The sequence below is a fragment of the Oncorhynchus masou genome, chromosome 17 (assembly GCF_036934945.1).
Source record: "Oncorhynchus masou masou isolate Uvic2021 chromosome 17, UVic_Omas_1.1, whole genome shotgun sequence".
In the NCBI taxonomy this organism is placed as follows: Eukaryota; Metazoa; Chordata; class Actinopteri; order Salmoniformes; family Salmonidae; genus Oncorhynchus; species Oncorhynchus masou.
Window position 1 is genome coordinate 38,148,421 of NC_088228.1, and position 20,595 is coordinate 38,169,015.

At 43.5% G+C, this 20,595-nt stretch overlaps 2 protein-coding genes across 7 annotated transcripts; one reads left to right on the forward strand and one right to left on the reverse strand.

The window, feature by feature from the left end:
• The first annotated feature begins 688 nt into the window (after nucleotides 1-688).
• On the forward strand, nucleotides 689-9,046 carry tox4a (TOX high mobility group box family member 4 a). 5 transcript variants are annotated; one of them, XM_064993271.1, is made up of 10 exons: nucleotides 716-783; nucleotides 2,122-2,181; nucleotides 2,369-2,434; nucleotides 2,572-2,868; nucleotides 2,997-3,251; nucleotides 5,287-5,637; nucleotides 6,208-6,288; nucleotides 6,404-7,156; nucleotides 7,237-7,391; nucleotides 7,562-9,046. In XM_064993271.1, the coding sequence occupies exons 1-10, from the start codon at nucleotides 778-780 to the stop codon at nucleotides 7,617-7,619; spliced, it is 2,082 nt and encodes a 693-aa protein (XP_064849343.1). In that variant the 5' UTR covers nucleotides 716-777; the 3' UTR covers nucleotides 7,620-9,046. The 5 variants fall into 5 exon arrangements, with proteins under 5 accessions (XP_064849346.1, XP_064849347.1, XP_064849343.1 ...); XM_064993272.1 differs by having other exon boundaries at nucleotides 2,575-2,868; XM_064993274.1 differs by lacking the exon at nucleotides 2,122-2,181 and having other exon boundaries at nucleotides 689-783.
• A 1,057-nt stretch (nucleotides 9,047-10,103) lies between these two features.
• On the reverse strand, nucleotides 10,104-20,524 carry LOC135558995 (E3 ubiquitin/ISG15 ligase TRIM25-like). Of its 2 annotated transcripts, none has more exons than XM_064993277.1 (8): nucleotides 20,440-20,524; nucleotides 20,026-20,311; nucleotides 14,343-14,660; nucleotides 13,272-13,364; nucleotides 13,096-13,180; nucleotides 11,228-11,317; nucleotides 10,932-10,991; nucleotides 10,104-10,821 (listed from the first exon to the last, which is right to left on the reverse strand). In XM_064993277.1, the coding sequence occupies exons 2-8, from the start codon at nucleotides 20,293-20,295 to the stop codon at nucleotides 10,289-10,291; spliced, it is 1,449 nt and encodes a 482-aa protein (XP_064849349.1). In that variant the 5' UTR covers nucleotides 20,296-20,311; nucleotides 20,440-20,524; the 3' UTR covers nucleotides 10,104-10,288. The 2 variants fall into 2 exon arrangements, with proteins under 2 accessions (XP_064849349.1, XP_064849348.1); XM_064993276.1 differs by having other exon boundaries at nucleotides 20,026-20,308; nucleotides 20,440-20,518.
• Between the last annotated feature and the right edge of the window lie 71 nt (nucleotides 20,525-20,595).

The window sequence follows — 20,595 nt, forward strand, 5'->3', positions numbered from 1 at the left end:
CTGAAGGTAAGCATTTCATGCGTATCTGCGTTTTTTTTCTTCAATATTTCTTTCCCTGGATTTGAACTGTTTAATTACACTCGAATGCCATTAATTGCGTAATTATGTCCGCTTTTCATTCCAAATGGCACTAACTAACCCATTCTGATTGCATAGTACTGTCCGCTTTTCATTACATATGGCTGTAACAAACACATTATTTCAATCTTAGAAGGTGAACCTTCTGGGCCAGCCCACCAGCTTGGCCCATCCGGCTCGGTTTTTCCCCGACGACAAGTTCTCTCCGCACGGAGTGCCACTGAAGAAACGCTTCGGGCTCCTCATTCAGCAACCAAGACCCGTGCTCTAGTAGTCTAGCAAAAACAGTATTAGCTGACTGTACACACACATCCATTTCTTTGAGGTATATTGGGTTATGTGATCAAACGTTATCTGATCTGACATTACTTTTTGTATTACTTTGATTTGCACTGTATAGGCAACTCGTTTTCCTCAAGTTGAGAATGAGGGAATAAAGCATGTTTTTGTTAAACAACCTTTCACTGATCTGTTTGACTCATTTGAATAAGTATGTGAAAACTGTTGTAAATACCATTCTTATGGCACGATTTTTCATACTTGTTTTAATTAAGTTTATCATCGGTACCAAGAAGTCTAAGAAAGCGCTACAGGGTGACGTCATTTCCCCAGAATAAATCCAAGGAAACCCGGAAGCCAAGTATCGAAAAGAGGAAACACAAAATAGAATTAGGAAAGCAGCGGACCGATGTAGTGAGGATGGAGGTAAGATATAGTTTACGAATATTTCGTTATTGAAGATCGAGTATGATTGTTAGCTAAATCTACTGAACGCCTTCATCTTTTTTGCCATCTTGCCACTTGAACTAGCTTTTGATTTTATCTCCCAAAATTGCCACGATTGTGTTAACTTCACCAACAGTCACGACCGTCACTGGCTGTTATTTGTTTAGCTAATAAACCCTACATATCACACCACTTTTTTACTACGACAATATTTAACTAACTTGTATAAGTAGCTAGTTTTTCAATGTAAACAAGAGGTTCTCTCGCTGGACTCAACTCCTTTGCTTTGTCATGCAACTCCTACACCCGAGCTGATCTCACACACGCACTTAGATCGAAGAACACGTATAACGACCTATTTTATTGGACACCGTTACAAGTTAGGATGATCAGATCGTCTTGAAATATATATTTAGTCTTATGTCCATCACAATAAAGAGTGTTGGATTGGCATTGAGGAAGTTTCCTCCGTTCTCACACAATCCATTCCTTAAAATTCCACGAGGGGGAGTGTACACTTCGAGAAGTTGTTGGGCATAATTCAAAATTGACCCATATCCCAATTTCCTATACATTTTGGATAGGTCTGAGCAGAGTTGTATTACTATGTTGTCCAGTAAGGTTAAATAAATGGAGATATGCCCATTGAAATGTTCTTTAGTCCTGAGTACGCGATCGATTATGTTTACTCGATTAGACAGACTTGTTCGACTACTATATTAATTGGCTAGATCACAACGTCGAGTCTGGTCGAGTTGGCTGAATATGGACCTGAGTTAGCCCGAGCAACGTGATTTTGACAAATTGCCTGGTAGCTAGCTAAATATCGTACGGTCAGATTTCGGTTCTTATGGGGAACAAAGATCTTTCCAATAATTTGTAAGAAAATAAATAACAGCAAACGTGAGCTATATCCGAATGTTTCATTGGAAGCTGGCGTTAGCATTGTTGGCTAGCCTGCTAGCTAGCTAACGTTAGAGAATTTAGTTTCATTTGATGAGCTACAAGTATCTATCTGAGAATGCTGAACAAATCAGTTATTTGCAATTTAATTTTGTGAACTGAGGTTACTTAGCTAACATTAGTTGAACGTGCTACCTTTATTTATGTACTGCTAGCGGTTATAGCTAGCACACCAGTTGAAAACGTGTGTCGATTGATTCGTCTTGTCTGGCATGATGGTGATCTCTAGCTAGCTACATTCGCTGCAAAGAGCTCGCCAATCTTGGTTGATTCGAAGTTAAGTCGCAAAATTTTGATTGGTCTGTCACGATGGATCTTAACTTTTACTCTGAACTTTCTGATGGCACTGGTCAGAATGTCGACCCGGAGTTCTTGGAAGCACAGGCTTATAATGGATACGACCCAATTAACAAGGTATGGGGCCTATTTCTAAACAAGGGGGGAAAGAGTATTCACACGAAATGAAAATTACCTATGTCGTGTATGCGTCCGCTGGCGAGTCAAGTGACTGTCCCAATTGAGCCTGATATGTTGGGACTGAAAGGAGCTGTGATCCACTGTACTGAGAAAACAAGTACTAAATCCCATTTCTGTTTTGTAGTTTCCAGGGGGCAGTGATAATTACCTTACCATATCTGGGGCAGGTCATCCTTTTCTATCCTCTGAGGTGGGTATCATGATCCTAGAAGCCTGCGCAGTTTCCATACTACATATTATTGACATTGTGCAGTGTATTTACATTTAACATGTTCATGCAATGTATCTTTCCCATTAACAGTTGTCCTTCTCCTTCTCTCTGTTTAGCAGACATTCCATACCCCCAGTCTTGGTGATGAGGTGTTTGAGATCCCTCCAATCTCCCTGGACCCGGACACGGCACTCAGTGTGGGGGACGTGGTTTCCCATTTTGGGGAACTCTCAGGTGGAGCAGGGGGCCTCGCGGGTGCTGGAAGCCTGGTGAGGAATGCTGTGGTGGGGGGCAATGACCCCTCCTTTGCCTCCACCTATGTGAACACAACCTCTCAGGGCCTGGAGCACCTAAGCTTGGGGGTGATGAGCCAGCCTGGAGGGGGGGCCCTGCTCAGTTCAACACTAGGGGTGGTAAGTAGTGTACTTTATGAATAGCTTTGTGCATCAAGAACGTGTTTTTCTCAAATGCTAATGCTTTGTTAAGATGCTTTTTGTTACGCGCTAATGCGAAGTAAACGCTCCTGGCCTTGTCACTCTAGGAACTTGGCCACTCCATTGGCTCCCATTTCAGCAGCTCCTCTCCAATGACCATTGATGTCCCACTTGGTGACATGAATCATAGCCTATTGGGACACAATCAGCTAACCACTATTGACCAATCAGATCTGAGCGCCCAGCTAGGGCTTGGCCTTCATGGCGGGAACATTCTGTCTCGTTCCAAATCACCTGACCAGCTGTCTGCCACGCCCTCTCCAGCGGGCTCCCTCCAGGATGATGACATGGATGACTTCAGGGTGAGTGTCTGTTTGTATGTTTGTTTATACAGTGCCTTGCAAAATTATTCAGACCCCTTGGATTTCTTCACATTTTGTGTTACAAAAGTCATGTGTGTCAACAATCTACACACAATACTCTCTAAGTGGGACAAAAATTCTAACATTATTAAAAGATGAATACAAGTAAAATATAGTTGTTGCATAAGTATTCAGCTCCCTGAGTCCATACATGTTAGAAACACCTTTGGCAGCCATTACAGCTGGGAGTCTTCTTGGGTAAGTCTCTAGGAGCTTTGCACACCTGGATTGTGCAATATTTGCCGATTTGTATTATTTTCAAAATTCTTCAAGCTTTGTCAAGATGTTAGGGATCATGGTTAGACGGCAATTTCCAAGTCTTGCCATAGGATTTCAAGCAGATTTAAGTCAAAATTGTAACTTGGAACATCCACTGTTTTCTTGATAAGCAACTCCAGTGTAGACTTGTGCTGTAGGTTATTGTTCTGCTGAAAGGTTAGTTCCTCTCCCAGTGTCGGGTGTAAAAGCAGACTGAAGCAGGTTTTCCTCTAGTATTTTGCCTATGCTTAGCCCTATCCTGTTTATTTTTATCCTGAAAAACTCCCCCAGTATTTGCCGATGTCAAGCATACCCATACCATGATGCAGCCACCACTAAGCTTGAAAGTAAGGAGGCAGTTAATCAGTGGTGTGTTGTGTTGCATTTCCCCCAACCTAGAGCTTTGCATTTAGGCCAAAACGTGTGTTCCTTTGCCATGTTCTTTTACAGTATTACTTTAGTTCCTTGTTGCATACAAGATGCATGTTTTGGAATATTTTGTACATTTGTGTTCTTCTTTTCACTCTGTCATTTAGGTCATTATTGTGTAGTCACTGCAATGTTGTTGAGCCATCCCCAGTTCTCTCCCATCCCAGCCATTGAACTCTGTAGCTGTTTTGAAATCACCAATGGCCTCATGGTAACACCCCTGAGCGGTTTCATTCCTGTCCTGCAGTTCAGAAGGACGACTGTATCTTTGAAGTGTCTGGGTGGTTTAATACACGGTGCACAACATAATTATTAACTAGACCATGTTTTAAGATGGATATTCAAGGTCTGGTTGGTAGATTGGTTATTACCTATCAGTGCCCTTTTTTTCTGAGGCTTTTTGAAAAGCTCCCTGGTATTTGTAGTTGAATCTGTGCTTGAGGGACCATGCAGATTTTGTATGTGTGGGGGACAGAAGGAAGGTTTAGTTATTTAAACATATCAACCCCTATTCATTTCACAGTCAAATTGGACTCCTGTACTAATTTAGGCTTGCCTTAACAAAGGGGCTGAATACTTATGCAATGACTATATATTTGAGTTGTAAATCTTTGGTCATTTTTGTAATCGGCACAACATTACACAGTCAAAAGTCATAAGTATATATAAGCCCTACCCATTTCTACAATTTATATTTTTAAAATTGTATTTTAAACCAAACCCTAACTAATGAAGTTTGATGCATTGGGCCACCAGGCCTACACATTTGGACGAAAGTGTCTGGGAACGAAATTAGGTGTAATGTGACTAACGTGACTTCACTTTAGAGCGTATGCCATCTTTCAGCACGAAATGTCACGCTGTATGAAGCACATGTTTATATCATATTTGACTGGGTTATGTCACAATTTACATGGGTGAATATGTCTCACAGTTGTGCTACATTTATGAACCCTTTTATAAAGCATGACAAATGGTTATAGATTCTTTGTAACACATTTATGTAGCACTTATGAAGGCTTTATAAGCTAAGCGTCATTTAAACGGTACCTAATTGGGTCACATTTCTTTTAATTAATTTTTCTTCCACTTTACCATTAGTATTTTTTGCTTTTTTTTTTCAATTAAATCAATTTTAATCCCAGTTTAGCACACGCTTTGGAAGAAATCCAAGGGGTCTGAATAATTTCGTCAAGGTGCGTCTTGCTAAGTCTTACTAAATCTGCTGATCTAGCCTTGTATCTTTCCCCGTCTCTCTCTGTCCACTGGTCCCGCTGTCACCCTGAAGAGTGTGCTGGTCGACTCTCCGATGTCCCTGTCTGTCTCCCCTGCGGTACTCTCCCACCTCTCCACCATGCCAGCCTCTTCCCCCATGCTCTCCTCCTCAGTCTCCCCTGCCTTGGTGAGGCGCAGCGGGGGCAAGCCGGCCATGGTGGCCGCTACGGCAGGGCCTGGAGGAGGGAAGAAGGGGAAGAAGAAGAAAGACCCCAACGAGCCCCAGAAACCCGTCTCTGCCTACGCCCTGTTCTTCAGGGACACTCAGGCTGCCATCAAGGGCCAGAACCCCAACGCCACATTTGGAGAGGTGTCCACGATAGTAGCCTCCATGTGGGACAGTCTTGGGGAAGAGCAGAAACAGGTATACAGTACATACACTTTGACTAATACACATGTAGGTAACAGCCAAAATAAAGGAAACACTTGCGTGAATGAGGGATACAAAATAGATTAAAAAGCAGGTACTTTCACACAGGTGTGGTTCCTGAGTTAGTTATTCTTTTATTTTGATGACCATGGCTAGAAAAAGAGATCTGTGGCTTTGAAAGAGGGGTCTCAAAGAAGCATAGAGGGTTTAAAGGGTGTGTGTCAGTCACCAGATCTCAACCCAATTGAACCACTTATAGGAGATTCTGGAGCGGTGCCTGACAGTGTTTTCCACCAGCGTCAACAAAACGCCAAATAATGGAATTACTCGTGGAAGAATGGTGTTGCATCCCTCCAAAAGAGTTCCAAACACTTGTAGAATCTATGCCAAGGCGCATTGAAGCTGTTCTGGTGGCTTGTGGTGGCCCGACACTCTATTAAGATACTTTATGTCGGTGTTTCCTTTATTTTGTCAGTTAACTGTACATTTACAAAATTTCAAGGACGTTTGTGGTAAATGTAACCTTTACTCACATCTTATGTGATTATACCCTGTCACTATTAGGTGTATAAGAGAAAGACGGAAGCAGCGAAAAAAGAGTACCTGAAGGCACTAGCAGCTTACAGAGCCAACCAGCTCTCACAGGTAAGAAGCTCTTGGCCTGTCTTTGCTTGGAAACCGTGACTAGCGCTGACAATATTTTACTGTAAATGTCTAGAAGGTATTGTTACCTCTTCAATAAATGTGCTCATTTCCCCAGGCCTCCATTGATGTGATGGACACAGCTTCTTCACCATCACCCCCTCCAATACCTGAGCCAGTGCCTTTGGCCCCCCTGGCTCCCGCCCGCCCCCCCCGTCTCCCCCAACACATTGCAGACCAGAATACCATCACCAACATCTGCGCCTCCAACATTATTCTGGACGTCCCCCAAGTCACCACGCGTTCCCGCACAGGAGCTTGCAAGCCACCCACCCTGGGTCCCACAGCCACCCCGACCCTGACCCCCACCATCACCAAGATCATCATCTCCAAACAGATGCTCCAGGCTGGGGCTAAGCTCCATCAGATACCCAACTCCATGGTGACGGTGCTCCCTGGCGGCGTGCGCACCCTGCTGCCCTCAGCCCCACGCCAGCCCCCACCTCTGCTGCAAATGCAGCACGCCCCTCCTCCCCCGCGGCTCCAGCAGATGGTACACTCCCCAGCCCCGCCTCCCCTACAGGCCAAGCCCCGAGGAGGGAATGCCGGGCCGGGGCTTCCTGTGTCCATCACCGCCACACCTCCCCCTCCACTACAGATCAAGATAGTCCCGGCCTCTTTGCAGGCAGACTCATCCTTGCCTATTATTGTTACGACAACAGCAACCGCCCACTCAATTGGTGTCACCACTTCCGCTGTGCCTGCATCGGCCTACTGTACCCCTACAGTGGCTCTGCAGTTGGCGAAGTCCACTGACTTGACGGCGAGTGCGGATGAGGATTTGGTTACGGAAGAGTTCACTTCGGGAGAGGTGAGCTGTGGTTTCTGACCCACTGTTAAATATGATATTCCTCTCGGCTTCTTGCTCAACTTTCACCTCTTTTTCTTCAGATGGAAATGGAGTTCAATGTGTCTCCACGTGCCACTGACGCTACTTCTGGCCCCCTGACTCTCTGTGTACGAGTAGGATGCACCAACCCTGCGATAGAGAGCACGGACTGGGACAAAGAGTACTGCAGCAGTGAATGTGTCGCCACTCACTGCAGGTTTGTGGGTTTGGATATCAACTTATGTGTTCCTTTCTCTCTGTGAGAAGTTTGTCGTTTTTTTGGGAAGTTTAAGTAGAAGTTGTTGGAATAGAAAAAGGAACGTGATTGATTATGTTGACTTAAAAATGTAAAATTCAAGTCTTTTTTCCCCCCTTTCTCTCCTTCAGGGATATCTTCATGGCCTGGTGCTCCATCAGGAATCACAACACCATGGTTGTCAAGTAAAGACCGGCCACACCCAGACAAGAGGAGAATTGTGATTTGCGTCTTGTTGGGTCAGGGGTGATAACAGGCCTAAGGTAGACTGAGTGGGATGAGAGGAAGAAATGGCGTTTGGAGAAGAGTGCCATGTACCACCAAGCGATCCAGTGGAAGGAAATGATCAACATAACACATGGGATTCATTTAGAGATGGACAGTGGCCGAGATAAAAATGTGCGCGGACAGGGCGTGAAGTATATATTTTTTTGTGTGTTGTATTGTTTGGACGTGCATACTTTTTCAACGGGTCCATTCACAATGATGGTGTTATGAGAGGATGTATACCATATGAAGGAACCTGAAATCATAGTGGGGTTCTAAAGGGCTCTATTCCAGACGGTACATTGGATCATAGTGCTGTCACATGTTGACATACACTACATGACCAAAAGTATGTGGACACCTGCTCATTGACACATTCATTCCAAAGTCATAGGCATTTATATGGAGTTGGTCCTCCCTTTTCCTGCAATAACAGCCTTCACTATTCTGGGAATGTTTTCCATTAGATGTTTGAACATTGTTGCAGGGACGAGCTTCCATTCAGCCACAAAAGCATTTGTGAGGTCGGGCACTGATGTTTGGCGATTAGGCCTGGCTCGCGGTCGGCGTTCCAATTCATCCCAAAGGTGTTCGATGGAGTTGAGATCAGGGCTCTGTGCACTTCAGCATACGTCTGTCCCGTTCTGTGAGCTTGTGTGGCCTACCACTTCACGTCTGAGCCGTTGTTGCTCCTAGACCATTTCCACTTCACAATAACAGCACTTCCATTTGACCAGGGCAGCTCTAGCAGGGTTGAAATTTCACAACCTGACTTGTTGGGAAGGTGGCATCTTATGACAGTGCCACGTTTAAAATCACTGAGCTCAGTAAGGCCAACCTACTGCCAATGTTTGTCTATGAAGATTACATGACTGTGTGCTCGATTTTATACACCGGTCAGCAACGGTGTGGATGAAATTGCCGAATACACTAATTTGAAGGGGTGTCCGCATACTTTTTATTTTTGAAGTCAGTTTTGACAGCCAAAAGCTTCATAAAATTTTTCCATCTTTATTCTTATCTATTTGGATAAATATTTGATACCCACCTTTCTTTTGTTGGTTGCCTTTAGGTTCTCGGAAAAAAATTCTCAGCGTCTTTTTTAAGTAACTGTCAGGATATAGTGAAAATATCAGATTGAGGAAAGTGGTGTATCATGCTAGGCTCTTGGTTTCTGTTCACATATAGTTTAGTGGGCTCTAGAGACTTTCTTACTTTTCATTATTGTAAAATAAAAGTCCACTGTGTCTAGTCCGGTGTGAATAAATGACTAGAAATCAAGGTCAATTTGACTTTCATGTTATTCCATTATTTTTAAATAAAAGAGAAATGAAGATAAAGAGCTCAAACTCTGGTGTTTCATTTACTGTGAGTAGCAGTGAATGTTTGTGCTAAAAGGGATGGCTGCGACAGACAAACAGTAATTAATGAGCCTCTCACTGAATTTACTTAATACATCCTTTACAATAAACAAAAATATTCTCCACTCATACAGGAGTAATAAAGGCCTATTTTTTTTTTAATTGGGTTGCTACTTCCCATGGGTATGCACACAGGAAACAGCACAGGTCCTAGTCATTTCCTGTTTGGACTACTGCAACTCGCTGTTGTCTGGGCTCCACACTTGTGTCATCAATGCCCAGCACACCTGGTGTTCAACCTTCCTAAATTCTCCCATGTCAATCCTCTCCTCCGCACACTCCACTGGCTTCCAGTTGATGCATCTACTACAAAGAGCAGCAAGGGGAACTGCCCCTCCCTACCTTCAGGCTATGCTCACCCTACACCCCTGAGTACTTAGTTTTAACACCTCGGGTCTGCTGGCCCTCCCACCCCTATGGGAGGGCATATCCATCTTGTCCCAGTCAAAGCCCTTTTCTGTTCTGTCACCCCAATGGTGGAACAAGCTTCCCTCTGACGCTCGGACAGCAGAGTCCCTGCCCATCTTCTGAAAACATCTGAAACCCTACCTCTTCAAAGAGTATCTTAATTAAAACACCCACAAAAAGTACATTAGAAAAGGTAAGGATTTTATTTTTTGTTTAACTCTCACTTGACTTTAATCTGTAAAGCTAAAGAGTTACAGATTTTGTGAGATTGAACTGACAAATGGCACGTTTATCTTGAATGGGGTCTCCGCTAAAGCGGAACTTTGCCTTTAAACTGCAATCAAGCTGTAAAGCTGAACTTCCGCCATGCGGTTGAATAGAGCAATATTTTTTTTTACTACTAGCACAGATTTCACTGATAGCTACTTTGAGAGAAAACAAATGTACCTACTATGACTGATGTGGTAGTCCCACCTAGCTATCCTAAGATGAATACACTAACTTTAAGTCGCTGTGGATAAGAGCGTCTGCTAAACAACTATAATGTAAAAAAAAATAAGTTGATGGACACATCAGGTAAAACAATCATTTAAACTTTTATTTAATCAAGATGCAATAGAATCATGTCAACATGATTTGTATAATAGAAACCTGAGACAACGGGAATTGTAGTAAAACATTTACATATTTGTTTCAACAGAGACAATACTTGGTTATTCTCTACAGTCCAGTGCTTTGTGATGAAGGTGCCGTGGAGGGCCACTACTGGGTCTTTATAATGGTGACTCTACTGGGAGGATCTACGCGGTACAGGCCAAATCCCAGGCACACAGGCTGACTGAGCTGAGCATTGAACTGGTGCAGCTTGGTCAGGTTGATATTCACCTCAGAAAAAGTGATGGTTCCCTCTGCAAAGTCTACCACCACTGTCACTCTGTTTCCTTTCAATGAATTGGCAATTTCCCTCTTCATCTTGTTGTGGTAGGCAAACAGATTTCCCTTTGCATTGTGTGTGATGCTCCAGGATTCCTTGTTGAGGCCAAAAACAGGGCCCTCAGTCCCCTTGCGCTTAATGCTCTGGTAGGACACAGCGATGTCCCAGTAGCCCTTGGCCTCCACCTCCCAGTAATGTCTCCCAGAGGAGTAGCACTGGGTGGTGAGAACCTGGGGGGCTTTGTCAAAGCGGGAGGGGTGGCTGGGGAGGGACAGTTTGTCCTCCACTCTCTCCACAGACTGGAGATCAAGGGACACTTTGAGATAAGGGCTGGCCGAGTCTACGTCCAGAGTCAGCGCACCTAAGAAAGACAAATGGGGACACAGATCAGGGGGACACACATACAAGCACATCAGATCAGTGAAAGACTGACGCACACACTCACTATAGACCCACTGTATCACTGCTTACGTTGGGCTTCTCTGGTGTCTGCATTTCTGTAGCCCTTTGGTGGATTGTCAACTATGAATTCTGTAAACAAATACATCACATCGCTTATTACCACAGCAACAAAGATGTATTGCTATACTTATTTCTACAGTACAGGAATCTTCAAGTTTGATCATCCGCAAAGAACAAAAGTTATTTATTTGCTTCTCACCTGCCACGGAGAAGTAGACATCGTGCAGCTATACTTATTTCTACAGTACAGGAATCTTCAAGTTTGATCATCCGCAAAGAACAAAAGTTATTTATTTGCTTCTCACCTGCCACGGAGGAGTAGACATCGTGCAAGAGAGTCTCCTGTTTCTTCAGTGTGTCTGTGAGGTTTTGATTTTCCAGAGAGGAACTATATGCTGTGATGGAGACAAAATGTTCATCAGACACATGCACCCACACACTCAGGCAAGATGGCCACCATTATGCCTGTGCCCAAGAATGCAAAGGTAACTGCTTAATGACTATCGCCCCGCAGCACTCACTTCTGTCATCATGAATGCTTTGAGAGACCAGTCAATGATCATATCACCTCTACCTTACCTGTCACCCTAGACACACTACAGTTTGATTACCGCCCCAATAGATCCACAGACGATGCAATCGCCATCACTCTGCACATTGCCCTGTCCCATCTGGACAAGAGGAATACCTATGTAAGAATGCAGTTCACTGACTATAGCTCAGCATTCAACACCATAGTACCCTCCAAGCTCATCATTAAACTCAAGACTCTGGGACTGAACCCCGCCCTGTGCAACTGGATCCTGGACATCCTGACGGGCCGCCCCCAGGTGGTGAAGGTAGGAAACATCACCCCCACTCCGCTAATCCTCAACACTGGGGCCCTACAAGGGTGCGTGCTCAGCCCCTCCTGTAGTCCCTGTTCACCCATGACTACGTGGCCAAGCACGCCTCCAATTCAATCATCAAGTTTGCAGACGACACAACAGTAGTAGGCTTGATTACCAACGATGACGAGACAACCTACAGGGAGGAGGTGTGAGCTCTTGGAGGGTGGTGCTCAACGTCAACAAAACAAAAAGGAGATGATCGTGGACTTCAAGAAACAGCAGAGGGTGCACCCCCCGATCTACATCGAAGGGACCGCAGTGGAGAAGGTGGAAAGCTTCAAGTTCCTTGAGGCACACATCACTGACAAACTGAAATGGATCACCCACACAGACGGTGTGGTGAAGAAGGTGCACAAAGCCTCTTCAACCTCAGGAGGCTAAATAAATGTGGCTTGTCACCTAAAACCCTCACAAATTTTTACAGATGCACAATTGAAAGTGGGTGGTGCGGTCTGCCCAACGCATTACCGGGGTCAAACTACCCAACCTCCAGGACACCTACAGCACCCGATGTCACAGGAAGGCCAAAAAGATCATCAAGGACAACAACCACCCAAGCCACTGCCTGTTCAGCCAGCTATCATACAGAAGGCGAGGTCAGTACAGGTGCATCAAAGCTGGGACAGAGAGACTGAAAAACAGCTTCTATCTCAAGGCCATCAGACTGTTAAACATCCATCACTAGCACATTAGAGGCTGCTGCCTATAGGCATAGACTAGGAATTATTGGCTACTTTAAGGTATGGAACACTAGTCACTTTAGTAATGTTTACATATGTGGCATTACTCATCTCATGTCTATATACTGTTTTCTATACTATTATACGGTACCTCATTCACTTAATAATGCTTACATATCTTACATTACTCATCTCATATGTATATACTGTTTTTTCTATACTATTCTACTGTACCTTTGTCCGTTCCATTCTGACATTGCTCGTCCATATGTATATAGTCTTAATTCATTCCTACTTAGATTTCTGTGTATTGGGTATATGTGGTGTACTTTGTTAGACATTACTTGTTAGATATTACTGCACTGTCGGAGCTAGAAGCACAAGCATTTCGCTATACCCGCAATAACATCTGCTAATCACATGTATGTGACCCATAGAATTTGATTTGATACACCCACACATACACCTTGCTGAAGTCCAAGTGTATGCAGGTCAATGATTGACAATGTTATTTGGGGCAAGTAAGAGAGTAAATGACTCATTTAATACTATATAAAAGAAATCCAAGTCGTGACTGACTGCGTCATTATCAGATCTACTCACCATAATAAAGGACAATGAACCAGAGGCACAGCAACACCACAGTTACACTGTTAATGCGGGAGTCTTTGGAATTAGAGTTCTGCCTCTGTGCACAGAGAAATAAAACTATGAATCTCACAAGAAATCAAAAAAACAAATCAAAGCATTACAGTAGAGTGCACAAATGCAGGACTAACTTCATTTTTGAAGTCTTCTTTCAACTTGCTGACAGAGTCCTTGCATTCCTGGAGCTTTCCCTCTAGCACCTGGAACTGCTGCTCCATAAATGCCTGAAACCCATTTACACACGTACTCACAGCTGTACACCTTGTATACAAAACATTAAGAACACCTGCTCTGTTCCATGGCAGACTGACCGGGTGAAAGCTATGATCCCTTATTGATGTAATTTGTTAAATCCCCTTCAATCAGGGGAGGAGACAAGGTTAAAGGATTTCTAAGTCTTGAGACAATTGAGACATGGATTGTGTATGTGTGCCATTCAGAGGGTGAAGTGGCAAGACAAATAATTGAAGTGCCTTTGAACGGGGTATGGTAGTGGGTGCCAGGCTTTTATTAAGAACTGCAACGCTGCTGGGTTTTCCACACAACAATTTCCCGTGTGTATCAAGAATGGTCCACCACCCAAAGGACATCCAGCCAACTTGACACAACTGTAGGAAGCATTGGAGTCAACATGGGCCAGCATCCCTGTGGAACACTTTCAACACCTTTTAGAGTTCTTGTCCCGACGAATTGAGGCTGTTCTGAGGGTAAATGTTCTTAATGTTTGGTATACTCCGTGTATATGTACTTGTGCTTAAATAGTGCTATTATACCGATGTGTTTGATGGTCAGCGATAATATACATTACAATATTGTCCCAATCATTCTGCATGGGCAGTGTCTCTGGGTGGTGTGTGTATCACTGTGTTTTATGGTTTATTTATTTGTGTCTTTTAAGCACATGAACAAACAAATTTCCCCCTGGTGGGATAATGAAGTCGATATAGTTTTTTGAGAGACAACATTTTTTGGATTAAGACCGGAAGAACCTCACTTCATTCTCAAACCCGGGATTTCTACAGTACCTGCCTGGAAGTGTACTATGTGTATGAGAAACTCTCTGCCCCCCAAATCCTACCCCGCCACAACACCCCATTTACTCTGGTTGAAGGAGGGTAACAGAAAATAAATCAAGAATGTAAAACTAGCATTGTATATATTTCTCCTATGGCTATCCTTAAGAAGAGAGGGGAAAAACTCACAGTCAGTTTTCTGCCCAGAACGTTGGTGGTGTCAACGGTGAGGTTCATCTGCTTCTTGTCCATGGCACAGATATTACAGATGTAGGTTTTCGACATGGAGCAGTAGTACCTCAGCACCTCATCGTCATGCTCAGGGCACCTCCTCCTGCTCAGGTCCCCCAGGGGTTTGACCAGAGGGTGTCCCATGTAGGCAGGGAGTTGCAGGTGATCCTGGACATGCTCCTGACACAGTGACACCTCACACTTCAGACACGTCTTCACTGCCAGGCTCTGTTTCTCTGGACAGCAGTCACAATACGCACTCTCTGTCTTCTTAGCCTTCAATTAAATCAGAAAATCAATCAGTTAATCATGGTTAATTTATAAGTCAGCAAAACCAATCTAGTGACAGGTAGCAGGGCCAGAGTTATGGGCCCGCCCTACCGTACTTCCTTGCCCTCCCAAATGAGATATTGAAATATTTATAAATTATTTGACTGAGAGACGCATCAATCTCAGTTAAAGCATCCAAGCAAGCGAAGCAAGTTCCCTCTGTCTCAGTATGTGTAGACCATGTATTTGATGCTGTCTGAATCAAAAGAGTATGGCACGTCATGCGATTTCTGTCCAGACAGCATCAGATACATGGGCTATATATAGGGGGCGCTGTTTCTCTCGCTCGAGTGCTTTCTCCGGTGATCTAGTTTCAGCAGAGAGGAAGAGGCGAAGCGAGAGGGCTCGCAAAATCTGTCCAGTATAAGCCTAATGTGTTTCTACGGGAATAATATGCAGACCTAAGCTTGTTGCCCGTCTTCCCGCCTTTGGGACAAAGACTCCCATTGTTAGGGCGGAGACATGAGCATCTCGGTTTTGAGTCCCATCTGTTTAGGAAAGGGGGGATACCTAGTCAGTTGTACAACTGAATGCCTTCAACTGAAATGTGTCTTCCGCATTTAACCCAACCCCTCTGAATCAGAGAGGTGCGGGGGGCTGACTTAATCAACATCCACATCTTCGGCGCCCGGGGAACAGTGGGTTAATCGCCTTGCTCAAGGGTAGACAACAGATTTTTACCTTGTCCTTTCGGTTTAGCTCAAATAAAAATGTATACAATAATTCCAAAAAAGGTTGTGCCTATTCTGCATGTTATTTTGGCATTAATGTGTGTCAAATATCAGTTTCTAAGTTAATAAATAAATTAATAAAGCTGCAGGTGTTGCAGCCTCGCTCAGTGCTGTCTGTGGTGGAGGGGCAGCCAGAGGAAAATACAGAGCGTAGAGGTTGGTAATCTTCTCTAATTACGTCCGGGATTGGCTCAGTGTTCTGTCACTCATGGGGACAATACGTCACCGCAAAAACTACAGGGAGAGCTAGAAAGTTCAAGCCCCTTGGGTGCTGTCATAGATTTACATTAGAAGTGCCCATACAAGAAGGCTCAAGGTCATTGGCCACAAATAAAATGACAAATCAAGTTATATCTAACGTAGCTTTGATTTGACTGATCATGCCAACATCATACTTTCAAAGTCTTAACTAGCATGCAGTCATCAGGAATCACGTCGACAATCTACTGGCAAATCCATTTCAGTCCTTGTCATATGAAGAGAAATTAGAGATAAAAGGTATCAGTGCTCATCGGCCATTGGACATAAATATTACACAACAAGTTTGAAATCGCAGTGGTTTGAGTGGTTTGGAAGGAATCAGTGGCTAACTACAAGCGTTGCAAAGCAATCACTATTTTGCTTCCTCTGCCTGCTATTCAGTGGAGAGGGTAGTGGTCCAAGTCTGGGTTTAAGGGTCTATTTCCAGAAAATGTTGAATACATTGGCCATGCTGTCAATCCAGCATGACTTCTGCAGCGTTCAAAACAATTGGAACCTCAGAACTGGGAAATCTCAGAGTTCAGTATGTTAAAGACAACTGAGAACTCTGAAAAAAACGAGCTCTGTCTAGGAAAATAAATTTTGAACGGTCATCCAACTCAGAATTCCAAGTCGGGAACTCTGGCCTCTTTGAAGCGCTGACCTGAAGATCACTGACGTCATGATTCGACCTTGTTTTTATCCGAGTTACCAGTTTTCTTTAAAGCACCATCAATACAGAGAATGCCAGAGTTCCATGACAAACTTTGCCCACAAGAAGGACAGCCGCTCCGCCTTCCTGTTCAAGTGAGCACAGCACAACCGTGAGTGCAAAAATATATTATATGCTGCTGCATAAAGTATGTAATATGCCAGGGAGATATCTATATTGTAGTTAAGAAAGTAATACTAATTGTATGTTGTGTAGAAAGCTGTTAGTAGCCCATGTGACTCACCCTAATAATTTGGGCACTTTCCCCCTTATAATTTACAGTGCCTTGCGAAAATATTCGGCCCCCTTGAACTTTGCGACCTTTTGCCACATTTCAGGCTTCAAACATAAAGATATAAAACTGTATGTTTTTTGTGAAGAATCAACAACAAGTGGGACACAATCATGAAGTGGAACAACATTTATTGGATATTTCAAACTTTTTTAACAAATCAAAAACTGAAAAATTGGCAGAGCAAAATTATTCAGCCCCTTTACTTTCAGTGCAGCAAACTCTCTCCAGAAGTTCAGTGAGGATCTCTGAATGATCCAATGTTGACCTAAATGACTAATGATGATAAATACAATCCACCTGTGTGTAATCAAGTCTCCGTATAAATGCACCTGCACTGTGATAGTCTCAAGAGGTCCGTTAAAAGAGCAGAGAGCATCATGAAGAACAAGGAACACACCAGGCAGGTCCGAGATACTGTTGTGAAGAAGTTTAAAGCCGGATTTGGATACAAAAAGATTTCCCAAGCTTTAAACATCCCAAGGAGCACTGTGCAAGCGATAATATTGAAATGGAAGGAGTATCAGACCACTGCAAATCTACCAAGACCTGGCCGTCCCTCTAAACTTTCAGCTCATACAAGGAGAAGACTGATCAGAGATGCAGCCAAGAGGCCCATGATCACTCTGGATGAACTGCAGAGATCTACAGCTGAGGTGGGAGACTCTGTCCATAGGACAACAATCAGTCGTATATTGCACAAATCTGGCCTTTATGGAAGAGTGGCAAGAAGAAAGCCATTTCTTAAAAATATCCATAAAAAGTGTCTTAAAGTTTGCCACAAGCCACCTGGGAGACACACCAAACATGTGGAAGAAGGTGCTCTGGTCAGATGAAACCAAAATTGAACTTTTTGGCAACAATGCAAAACGTTATGTTTGGCGTAAAAGCAACACAGCTCATCACCCTGAACACACCATCCCCACTGTCAAACATGGTGGCGGCAGCATCATGGTTTGGGCCTGCTTTTCTTCAGCAGGGACAGGGAAGATGGTTAAAATTGATGGGAAGATGGATGGAGCCAAATACAGGACCATTCTGGAAGAAAACCTGATGGAGTCTGCAAAAGACCTGAGACTGGGACAGAGATTTGTCTTCCAACAAGACAATGATCCAAAACATAAAGCAAAATCTACAATGGAATGGTTCAAAAATAAACATATCCAGGTGTTAGAATGGCCAAGTCAAAGTCCAGACCTGAATCCAATCGAGAATCTGTGGAAATAACTGAAAACTGCTGTTCACAAATGCTCTCCATCCAACCTCACTGAGCTCGAGCTGTTTTGCAAGGAGGAATGGGAAAAAATTTGTCTCTCGATGTGCAAAACTGATAAGAGACATACCCCAAGCAAATTACAGCTGTACTCGCAGCAAAAGGTGGCGCTACAAAGTATTAACTTAAGGGGGCTGAATAATTTTGCATGCCCAATTTTTCAGTTTTTGATTTGTTAAAAAAGTTTGAAATATCCAATAAATGTCGTTCCACTTCATGATTGTGTCCCACTTGTTGTTGATTCTTCACAAAAAAAATACAGTTTTATATCTTTATGTTTGAAGCCTGAAGCCTGTTTGAAGCCTGTTCTGACTTGGTGGTGCACATGTAGCCTATAGCCTGTTTTAGAGAAATGCCATCATTGAATATTGTAAGACATGCCCCCTCTATTTATTCTACGGTTCTGACTTGTACAGGGAGAATACTGTAAGCAAGGCCCACGGATTCTGAATTCTGTCGCTGTACATTTCAAAAGTGCTCAACACATAGTTATATTGACTACGCCGGTCTTAGCTCGCTCATTAATGTCTTAATCGAAGTTACAGATAGCTTCTTATCCGCTCAACATTCCCTTATGCCATAGTTTTTACATCTCAATTGTCAGTAGAAACCACATTTGTTTAAGCAAGTCAGCCATATCAGCTATGTTTTTTTTAAAGGCAGTAAACAAGGCTGAATGAACTGTTTCGCTGCTAGACAAGGTTCTGTTGATAGCCAGGTGTAGAAGGGGTAAGGATTCACTCCACGATGCTGAAAAGAAATCTCTGCTGTTGGCACAGCTTTATGTAGGCCCTAACAGTTTGTAGGCACCGTTTGTCACCGTTATAGTGCAATTAATGCATTATTTAGCATTGTTTATTGGCTTTGCTGGCCTGTATATAAACAAAATATATGTTGAGCTTGCCCCACCAAGAATTACATGCTAAAATTGCCACTGGTCCGAACTCATCACTGTTTTCTTTGCCTCACACAAGTCAACAAAGCTTTTTTTTTTATTATTTAATTTATTTTACAGCTATTGGGAATGATCCTCATTATTTGAAAATCATTCCAACACTCCCGGCCTCAATAATCACCAAGCCAGTGTGTGAAAGAGCAAAATAACTGGTGATCCCATATATCCAGTGGAAATGCCATAAAAACAGCTTTCTTTCCCAAGCTCACCAGAAGGGTATACAGGGAAGTAGTTTAAAGAGAATACCGAGTAGAACGTCATTAGATATAGTCTCAAATATGTGGTTCTTTTTTTAAGACCAACGGGGCTGGATTTAGTTTCTCATGCTGGCCCACACTCCATTGCAGTAGGTGGCGGTAATGCACCACAACGTTGGATGCCAACCCCGATAAACCCCACCGAGGAAGAAGCAGCTCACTGGCGAAGGAAACGTTGAGCTCCCGGAATAGGCGAATTGATCCACTGTTCCAAATTCGTTCGTTACAGCTTCTGGTCTGACCACGTGAAAACTTCACTAGCAAAAACTCAAATCTAGACAGATAGAAAGTGAGGCAGACAGGCGGAGAAGAGAGATGAATGTGATTGAAACAACCGGAATTTTCATCAGGATATTTTCACCTGTTTTTATTATGTATTTTAATTAGTTGATAATTGAAGTTCTCTCTTGAGTTCTATGCTCTCACTTATTATGCTCTCACTTATTTAGCCGCCAATGGATCAGTGTATCAATGTGTCAGAGGCTGGTGCTCTCACCATAGTTGAATTTGAACTTTTAGATGTCATTTGTATGATTCACCACGTGACAATGATTTTGAGAGAAAAGGAAACTGTTCCACGAGCATGTGCATATCAGTAGAAATGGTAGGATAAATGGTAAGCTTCCAAAACTTTGAAACACATGAACTGCCTATGGTCTTTACTATAACACCCGTTTTAAAAATCGTTCACAAATAGCTGGCCAGCCTATGGAAATCAAATGTCTGCCCGGCGTAGTGATTCATACTGGCCTCGGGTCTGACAGATCGATAGAGACACAAATTATGATAAATGGAACAGAAGTCTTGGCAAAAGTAATAAACCAGATCAGTGAACCAATTCAGAGGAGCACCTTTAGGTTTTCTCTGAAGTCCTCTGCGATGTTAGCCAGGGTATAGCTCTTCTGGACGTCAACCGTGGATCCAAAGTAGGCCCTGCAGTCTGGGCAGCGGAAGGGCATGTTTGAACCGAAGTCTATTATGCCCTCCAGACACACCATACAGTAGCTGTGCCCACAGGACAGCTGGTGCGGGTCTTTAAATATGTCATGGCACACTGGGCATGTCAGCAACACCTCAAGCTGGGTTTTGCTTGACAGAGGAATGGTACAGTCTTCGTCCATCTTGCTCCCTTTCCTGCTGTTCAAAGGTTGGAGTATAAGGTTAAAATAGCCAGCTGCTGAAGTGAATGGCATGTTAGCGTAGTAGGCAAATAGACATGGGAAGGACTGCACTGCCGCTAAATCACACAAAATGCAATAATTTACCTGTAAAGTCAGCTTTCGGTCCTTGCCTGTGTGTACTTCACTGTATACAGTGCAAACATTCAAAAGTGAAAGCAAAGCTCTCTGTGTATACTTCCTTTGGAGGCGGGGCTAGACTCAACTGTCATTGGAGCCACTTCACAACAGGGAAGTAGTCTG

Coding starts and splice junctions, on each gene's coding strand:
- tox4a (XM_064993270.1), top strand. CDS start 2,077: ATGGATCTTAACTTTTACTCTGAACTTTCTGATGGCACTGGTCAGAAT. Junction 2,435..2,571: donor ATCCTTTTCTATCCTCTGAG/GTGGGTATCATG, acceptor CTCTCTGTTTAG/CAGACATTCCATACCCCCAG. Junction 3,252..5,286: donor ATGACATGGATGACTTCAGG/GTGAGTGTCTGT, acceptor GTCACCCTGAAG/AGTGTGCTGGTCGACTCTCC.
- LOC135558995 (XM_064993277.1), bottom strand. CDS start 20,295: ATGGACGAAGACTGTACCATTCCTCTGTCAAGCAAAACCCAGCTTGAG. Junction 14,661..20,025: donor ACTTCAGAGAAAACCTAAAG/GTGCTCCTCTGA, acceptor ATTTAATTGAAG/GCTAAGAAGACAGAGAGTGC. Junction 13,365..14,342: donor TTCTGGGCAGAAAACTGACT/GTGAGTTTTTCC, acceptor AATGGGTTTCAG/GCATTTATGGAGCAGCAGTT.